The 8967-nt window shown below is 42.8% G+C and overlaps 1 protein-coding gene across 2 annotated transcripts; it reads left to right on the top strand.

Moving 5' to 3' along the window:
- The first annotated feature begins 2926 nt into the window (after positions 1 to 2926).
- Positions 2927 to 8713, top strand: si:ch1073-456m8.1 (unconventional myosin-XVIIIa). 2 transcript variants are annotated; one of them, XM_021307833.2, is made up of 6 exons: positions 2927 to 3158; positions 3408 to 3482; positions 4240 to 4275; positions 4522 to 4683; positions 4767 to 4850; positions 7065 to 8713. In XM_021307833.2, exons 1-6 carry the CDS (start codon positions 3060 to 3062, stop codon positions 7575 to 7577), a joined length of 969 nt encoding a protein of 322 aa, XP_021163508.2. In that variant the 5' UTR covers positions 2927 to 3059; the 3' UTR covers positions 7578 to 8713. The 2 variants fall into 2 exon arrangements, with proteins under 2 accessions (XP_021163508.2, XP_012736595.2); XM_012881141.3 differs by having other exon boundaries at positions 2928 to 3158; positions 4237 to 4275.
- The last annotated feature ends 254 nt before the right edge of the window (positions 8714 to 8967 follow it).

The following is an 8967-nucleotide window of genomic DNA, read 5'->3' as shown; positions in this document are numbered from 1 at the left end:
ATGGGAGTATAAATGTTTTACTGTTCACAAGCAATGTACTTATATTTAAAAAAATATTTACCAATTAAGGTGTTATAACAACGAGGGATTCCTACGCTATGCTTCTTTTTTTTTCTGCTTTTTAAACAGAACAAGTATTGGTTTAGCTCTAATTCTCCAGATCTCATAAATAACACACTTGTGAACATTTATTGTGCATTTTAAAAAGTAGCCCCCCTTACGCATTCTCCAGCTGCCTCTACCAGGCCGTTGCAGGCACATCGCGGTAATTAAGTGGAGTATTTGTGCAAAAAAAAAAAAAAAAAAAAAAAAAAAAGTTAAAATAAAATAAAAACTTGCACTTGTGTCTAGGAAGCCGAAAATTATTCACCACAACATTTAGCAGTAGACACACAGGAAGAGAAAGCTTACAATGTCTGTTCAAGCAGAAATAAATGCATTTTTAACATTCGAGTTTAACATGTGGGTTTCAGATCTGGATTTTCATCACACGCAGCCTTGTGACAATCCTACTTAAATAGACTATTGCCAGAAAAATAAGGCCAGTATTACTGTTCTTACATATAGTGTTCGGGAATATTTGGGTAAAAGTTTTTTTTATTCTAGCAAAATCTCACCTCCTGGACCAGTGAGTTTCCTGTGCGCCATGTTTGACTCACCAGTGACACCTGCTGGTTTAAAATCGCAGCTGCAGCTACACGGCGGCAGTTTCTGAGCCGCCAACTCCATTCAGTGCTCCCAGAACACAGGCGAATGATCAAAATAGGAATCTCATCGAAAATCTTCTTTATTTCACTTAAGTTCAATTCAGTTTTATGTATAAAGCGCCAATTCACAAAACATCTCACCTCAAGGCACTATACAAAGTCAGTTCTACTAAATCATACAGGCAGATTGGATAAAACATTTTGTATAAGGAAACCCAGCAGATTGCATCGAGTAGTTGACTTGCAGCATTCGCTCCTCCTGGATGAGCGTAGAGCCACAGAGGACCGTCGTCTGCATTGTTGTTGACTTTGCAGCAATCCCTCATACCGAGCATGCATAAAGCGACAGTGGAGAGGAAAACTCGCCTTTAACAGAAAGAAACCTCCAGCAGAACCAGACAAAAGTTTTTACTCACATATTAAACAGAGTCATTATTCACAGAATAAAATGTTAAGTATTCTTTCTGTTACTTTTGATGAGTGTGATTACAACCAAATTCACTTTCTTAAAAAAAATTGAATCTTACATAAACAATGAAAATGCATATTTATACCAGCAATGTTGAGTGACGGCCTACACAATGATTAGGAAACCTGCTGACTTGACGGTTGTCCAGCTGCCAGCCACAGACATCTTCCACAAGGAGTGTCAGCCACTATGTGTGTATATACCAGCAACGTATTGGAAAGTTGGGTGGAAGGGTAAACTGTGGTGCACAAGCAACGGTGAAAACTGTAGGTTTAAGATGATTGGGATGCACTTTCTTTTCAAAGAAACCTAACTTTGCATTTTGAGTGGACCTCTAGGTCCCAGAATTTGTTGGAAGAGTGGAGAGGCACAGGGGCTACGTTGCTTGAGGTGCAGTGTGAGGTTTCTAGTCAGTGGTAAAACAGGCAAGGCGAGGCAAGGCAAGTTTATGCATGAAGCACTTTTCAGTAACAAGACGATTCAAAGTGCTGATATAGGGAGCCGTGTCACGTGCTGGTGTTGGTCCACTTATCAGTTATTACTTATTTATCAAGTTCAAAATGGGGCACATGCTTCCCTCTGATGACTAGCTTTTTGGAAATGCTGATCTCCTTTTTCAGCAGGACCTGGTACCTGTTCACACTGCTAAAAGTTTAATGACTATGGCCAGTGGTGGTTCTAGACTGAATTTACCAATGGGCCAGGGTGGGGCCAATGTTTTTCACAGGGGCACAGGGGAAAAAAAGAATCAAACCAGCAACAACTGGGAAAAATGTAATCATTTGAAATGTTAGGTGAGCCACTTGTGTCTCTGGAACTGCAGATTACAGACCCCTAAAAACTGTGACCCTACCTATGGCTGAAGCTAAAAGTGAAACACATTAATTTTAAAATTGTTTTCAAAATAACAATGTAAAGATAAAAAAAATAATGGGCCCAAGGGATCAGCCAGTTAGGATTTCTGTTCCAGCACATATCATCATAAGAAACTGATTCAGTATTGTGTCTTCAGTAGAGGGGCCATTAACAGGGGCCCTGAGCAGTTCTGCAGGGGCATGGGCCCCTGTTGGCCCCTGTCTAGAACCGTCCCTGACTATGGCTATGGTTTCACTGTGCTTCACGGGCCTGCAACCAATCCTGACCTTAACCCCAATGAGAACCCACAGATAATGGTGAACAGGAAGATGAGAGACACCAGCATTAAAAATCACACGAGCACAAGGGCTCCATTAAAGCAACTTAGACTTCAGACAATCTCCTCCATACCACGACGCACTGATGCAACAATTCATGCAAAAGGAGGCCTGAGCAACCACTGAGTGCATTTACTGTACAGTGAATGGACACATTTCTGAAGGCTCACCATTCTCTGCTAAAACCGAGAAGTTAGTTGTAAGGGAGCCATAGTCATAGAAACTAACACAGGGAAACACACTAATCTGCGTATAATGGATCCATGTAGTACCGTTTCCCTCAATGAACTAAATTACCAAACGAAACAAACTTAGTGCTATAATAATTCTTAGCTGTGCACATTTAGTGGAATCAAACTCTCTTAATACATGTGACATGTTTGCCAGCTGTGGATTTCCTCACGCAGAACTCGTGATGTGATTTCACTTTAACCATAAAAACACAGTCAAATGTTTAACTCCCTCCCTGGCAGCCGCAGTGACGGTCTGACCTCGGCGAAAGCAGGAGGAACAAGGCGTGGCGCTTTAAACGGTCTGTCCCCCGCGGCACCCCGTAGCTCACGGCCAGGGCGTCGCTGCTGCTGCTGCTGCTGCGTAGGAAGCCAAACAACACAACTAAGGCTGTAGGTAGGCGTCTCCTGGATAAAGGAAAAACTCGATACGATACAAGGCGTGAGAGAGGTGGCAGAAATGCATTCAGCGGCTCCGGACAGCAGCGGTTCGCCGAGGAAGCGCACTATTTCTCGGGGGATGAGCGAGGACGAGTCCCTGCGCAACATTATAAAGGAGGTGAGGAGGAGGAGGAGGGGACAAAAAAATAAATCACGACGGAGCGGTTCACGTTTAACCTCGGAGCTAAATACAATTACAACCGATTAAGCTGTTTTTTTTAAAGCATTACGCGGTTTATAACCAATCGGGGGCTTTAAAGGCGACGCGGCGGCTGCCCGTGGCCCGGAGCTGCGCTCCACTTCCCCGTCGGTAGCTCCGCTAGCCTGTTGTGTTTGTGATGCTAGCTCCGCTGTCCCCCCCCCCCAGGCCGAGACCTCCTCCAGACGGCTGCCCCGGAGCGACAGCAGGACGGGGACGCTGAGGAAGAGGACTGACAGCCAGGTAGGAGACTGATGAGGGAGTCATGCCGCCCTCCACCCAGGGTGGGTCCTCCTCCTCATCGCAGCAGAAGGAGCAGGCCCACGGAGAGAGTCTGTGTTTGTTTGGACGCTTTATGTCCTCTACAAAACGATGCTGCTGGTAGAACTGTTTAAAAAAAAAAAAAAAAACATGGTTAATAGTTATTTAGATGTAATGATGTGATTGCTTGTCTAGAAATAACTCAAGTAGTCGTCTACACCGTATTGCCTATAAAGCAGTGGTTCCTACCCTGGTTCCTCCCCTTCGTGTTTTAGCTCCTGCAAACCCTGTTTCACATGGTTGCTTTACTTCCTCAGCCAGCCGTCAAAGGCTGCAGGAGGCTCCTGATCACCCACTCAGCTACGAATGCGTCCCTTCTCCGGCGTGCCCGAATCAAGCGGACGGCTCCTTCCCAGTGACGCGTGCTGATGAAGGGGTTCAGGCATTTGGTTCAGGGGGTGCTGGAGAAGGGATGCATCAAAAAGTTGCAGGATAAAATCTCTTGTGGGGGAATGGAAGCAGCAGCTAAGCCACAGCGTGGGAGGCCACGTAAGATAACAGAGCAGGGTCGGCAGGTGGTGAGGCGCGTATTTTGCAAAGCTCACCGCTTTTCTTCTTCCTCTGTGTTTACATCTTAGTCCCGAGTTGATTTGATGAATAGAGGAAGCAGATTTTCTTCTCCTCTGTGTGTGCATGCTCTGTAAACTAAGTGATATTTTGTGTTTATTCCTTTCAGCAGTCTGACCAGGACCTCTTCATTGGACTGCCGGACATGGTGATTCTTCTTCTTCTTCTTTTTCTTTACGTATTTAGAAACATGAACGTCACTTAAAATGTTGCTGAGTTGAAAGTTCCTGGAGTCGTTCGCTAAAATCTTTCTGAACACGTGGATCAACATAAGGCCTCCTGCGTAGGGATTGCCGCCCCTGGGAGCTTGTTGAGCACTCGCTCTCCCGCCGACCGGGGACTGCGCTCTTCCTAATTCGGCCACGCTGACTTGTGCTTAATGTGTGCGGTGCAGTTGGAACTGCAGGCCAACTATGACGAGGCGGTGCAGGAGCTGCGTGGGCTGGAGGTCGAGCGAGAGGCTCTGTTGTTCCAGGTGGACGTCCTGCAGGACACGATGGAGGGCGTGGAGGAGCTGCTGGCCGAAGCCCAGAGGGAAGCTGGGCAGGCCAACTTGGTAAGCCGTAGATTTTGGGTCCTAATCGCACGGAAAGGAGCTGAGAGCCCCCCGTAGTTACACTGGCATCTCTTTCCTTCTAGGAGCTGGCACGAGAGCGAGAGGAGAAGAGGAGACTGGAGAGCCTGGTTCGCTCTCTGATGGAGGAGGTGGAGAGATTAAAAGAGGTAAAACGAGAACTGAAAAGAGAACCCCCTGTAATGTCAGCAAAGTATAGACAGAGCTCTCTACACATGTTACAGCTGTTTCATTGTCTTTTTTTTATATATATATATATATATATATATATATATATATATATATATATATATATATATATATATATATATATATATATATATATATATATAATGGGTGGGGACCAATGCTGTAGGTAAAGACCTTGAAGCAAATGCACCTTGCTCTAAAGATAAGGTGTGTTTGGAGGAAGTTTCTGACTCATTCTAAGTTTTTGCCCTGTTTTTACAGACCAGCTGCCTTGTAAAGATTCTCTACTTAGCTGCGTTACCGTGTCCATCTTGGACGATGACGTGCATGAATTAAGTGCCATAATGTTACAAAAAAATAAATAAAATAATGACAGAAGTCACAAGACTGCTCGCTGATCACAAGAGACTGAATGACACCTACCACTGCTTGTTGAGAACTAGAACATGATTATGAGGTGGAAACTGGAGCCACCGTGTCTTTTTATAAATGGGGGAAATTATTAACTCATGGGAATCCAAAGTGCACCACAGGGGCCATTTGTGACCTCTGGGAGGATTTATGTGAGCCCTGATTGCAGAAAAGTATGGATTTGGCCCGTCAGCACAGGTAGTTGGTGCAGATGGACCCATTAAAATCTTCCTAAAAGGAAAAAGTTGGATGCAATATAGAGCATTATTCCTTAACTGACCACCATTTTTGCATTTAATTTTAAATTCATGGTTAGGTTTACTCAAATGCAGACTTGGATGAACCTCTTCATCAAACTTGAATAAATACAGCAGTTGGTTTTGAAGAAGGAGCGAACTATATCCATTTTCAATGCACCAGAAAACACGGGAGCCCCCAAACATGATCCTTTTCTGTTAATACACCAAACATGCCTTTAGATTATGTCAGATTTATAACTACATACAGATTCGTTTTTGACAAAAAATCTGATTACTGGTATTTACCAGTACTTTCAACCTTTGGGCTTGATGATTTTGGCCCTCAAGGAAAAAGGTGCGGGCAGCGGTGGAATAACTCATCATTAAGTCAGTTTCTAATCAATTATTGCACTGACTAGTGGAACATTTGCACAAATCCTGTCACAGGGGGAGAGTGTGCTTATGTGGGCAAGAAAAGTCAGATTTGTAACATTCTTAGTCTTGCTGATCCCAAGATGTCACCTTTTGTTGCAGTTTCCCTCCTCCCAACCTCATTTTAAAATTTTTATTTAAATTTTATTTATATAGCGCCAATTCACAACACATGTCATCTCAAGGCTCTTTACAAAGACAAATTCAATCAAATCATACAGATTGGTCAAAAAACTTCCTCTCTAAGGAAACCCAGTAAATTTCTTCAAGTCTTGACAAGCAGCATTCACTCCTCCTGAAAGAGCGTAGAGCATTGTCAATGGCTTTGCAGCAATCCCTCATCCTGAGCAAGCATGAAGCGACAGTGGAGAGGAAAACTCCCCTTTAACAGGAAGGAAAACCTCCAGCAGAACCAGGCTTAGTGTGAACGGTCATCTGGCGCGACTGACTGGGGGTTAGAGAAGAGACACAAAAGCACACATTGATCCAGGAATCGTTGCTATGTTATATGGTCATAGCAGATGATCTGCCTCCCCTGGGAGACAGATCATTTATTGTCCTTCTTTCTGTGTGTAATGATTGGATGCATGTGGGTCTTGTCTTGCCTGCTGGGCACTAGTTATGAGAGCTAGAGCACCATGTTGTGTTATATTCGTATGCAGGGAAACGGGGAGGGATTCAGTTTTATTTAGATGCAAAGTGCCGATTCGACCGACAGGAAAGACAGCGATTACTAATTAGAAATCCTTTGAAAAAGTAGAATATAAACAAAAAAATGCTTCAGTTGCATTATAACAAATCTCAGGGACGCAAGTAATTGTGCTACAGCTTATATTTCTTTAAACATTTTTAAAAGGGATTTCTTTAATGTGATATAAGTGTTTAATTTTTTTTACATGATATTACTATTGGGATAAAAGAAACTCATATTAGGGCTCTTTCACACAACCTTTTTCCTTTAATTTTTATAATTTAGTAAGTTCTGAGATGTGCCTTATTTAGATATTTAGACAGGTGAAGATTTAAGACATAAATGTGTTGGAGAGACTCCTACACCTACCTACTAGTGAGATATTTTTACTCTCTTTACAGGAAAGAAATAACCTACCAGCTGCTCCAGCGAGCCTGATGGAAGAAGTAAGAACAAAGTCTCTCCAAGCAGATGAGCAGGAAGGCAGAGATGAGTCCCTGCTGTGTGAACCTTGTAGCACCAAACTTGACAACGGGGGGCTGGCGGCCCCGGAGGCGGGGGCACCGGATAAAGAACCAGGAGACGTCTGTGCGAAGCCGCTAAGGATGGTCGCTCAGCTCCCGGGCCGTCAGCCTTCTCTAGCACTAGGCGACCTCACTTCCACCGACGGCGTTCTTCAGAGGCCCTACGAAAACCACAGGGAGGACGGGCGGGATCCTTCCCCCGACAGCAACGACTCGGACAAAAGTGCCTATGAAGACGCGTCGGCCGAGACTCCGGAGCAGGACCGGACCTTCCCGGGCGACGGAGACCTCCCCGACGACGACGACGACTTGGAGGATGAAGAAAAACGTGCAGCTGACGGCAGCCAGACCCGAGACCCCGAAAACCCTGAAACCTGCGTTTTGTCCTGAATGCAGCTGGGTTTAAAGGTGAAACTGTTTTTAATATAACGCAAGAGCTTTTTGATTATTATTATTATTATTATTATTATTATTATGGAAAACTTCAATCTGAGCTGCGGTCATTTGATTAATACCTGAAAAGCGTTTTACACTGAATGTTTACTGGGTTTCAGTTGCCCTTTTTAAATTGTCAAACATTTCCTGGCTTCACAAAAACGCAAGAATTAGCTTTTTTTTTTTTTTTTTTACGTCAACTGGGTCTGTTGAAATCATCCAATCTTTATGCTGTGGACCGAACAGATACTAAAGAAACCTTTCTTAGGTGTTATTTATAATCGTTTGAACCAAATTACCATAGTACGTGTCACTACAAAACAAAAAGCTCAGGTTTGATATCTGAAACTCTCAGACTACTTTATCTTAGTTGCCAAGCATCATGTTGAAGTCTGCCTTTATTTTGTTGTTTTTTCAGGGGCCTAAAAGGACAAATAGCTGTTTTTTATATGTTAGCACCTGATGGGACGTTATCAGGACGTCTCTGTATCCAAAACACTGTAAACTCTGTGGGAATCCAGACACTGTCGCTGTTTTGGGTCGGTTTTAATGTTTCACTTAAAAATAGACTAATTCTTTTTACTTGAAGCAGGTTTACGTCGTATTTTGACGTTTACCTTTGCATGGTATCACAGGAGGAATATTATTAATAGGGAATTTTTAATCATGGTTAAACACCATCTAAGTCTTAAATATTTTTATACTGTCCTTTTTGATATGCTTTGCTCTGTTTTTTTGTTTTACTTTTTCAAAGTAGTTGCATTTGCACTTTTTTTTTTTTTTTTTTTTAGGGTCAAAGGTTTTGTCAGATTATAATCACATCATTCCTTTCATAACCAAAACATGTCAGTTTGAAATAATAATCTGAGGTGCAGCAGGTTAAATACCGTCTGCCTACATGGTAGTAATGTACGTTTGCACTTTCTTTTGTGGAACTTGCTGATATGTCTCTTTGGACGACTTTTATTGCTGTAAACATGTTTTTTATAATGCTGTCACATTTCCCCTCGTTACTTTAGGCAACTGTAAACCAGTTTGCGTCTTTAGTGGTGCCTGAGCACAAACATGCTCAATATTTTACTAACCGCAAATGAAATGATTCCGGTCATGCATCCTACTTTTGCACGAAGTATGTTAACATAAAATATATAATACCGTTACATGTCATTTAGTGCTTCACAGGTTTTTTTTTTTTCTTTCCAGAAAATGGAAAAAAGATGAAATTTTGAAACGTATCCTGCTAGAGTTAAATAAGTTAATTTTGAGAATTTATGGTGCATTTAGTCATACTGTTTTCAAGCCGCCTAAAAGTGTTTGCCTTTTGTAGCGCTTATCATACATCCCT

This window comes from Fundulus heteroclitus, chromosome 20, assembly GCF_011125445.2.
Source record: "Fundulus heteroclitus isolate FHET01 chromosome 20, MU-UCD_Fhet_4.1, whole genome shotgun sequence".
NCBI classification, from domain to species: Eukaryota; Metazoa; Chordata; class Actinopteri; order Cyprinodontiformes; family Fundulidae; genus Fundulus; species Fundulus heteroclitus.
The sequence above is the reverse complement of the archived record's forward strand: the minus strand, read 5'-3'. Positions and strand labels throughout refer to the sequence as shown.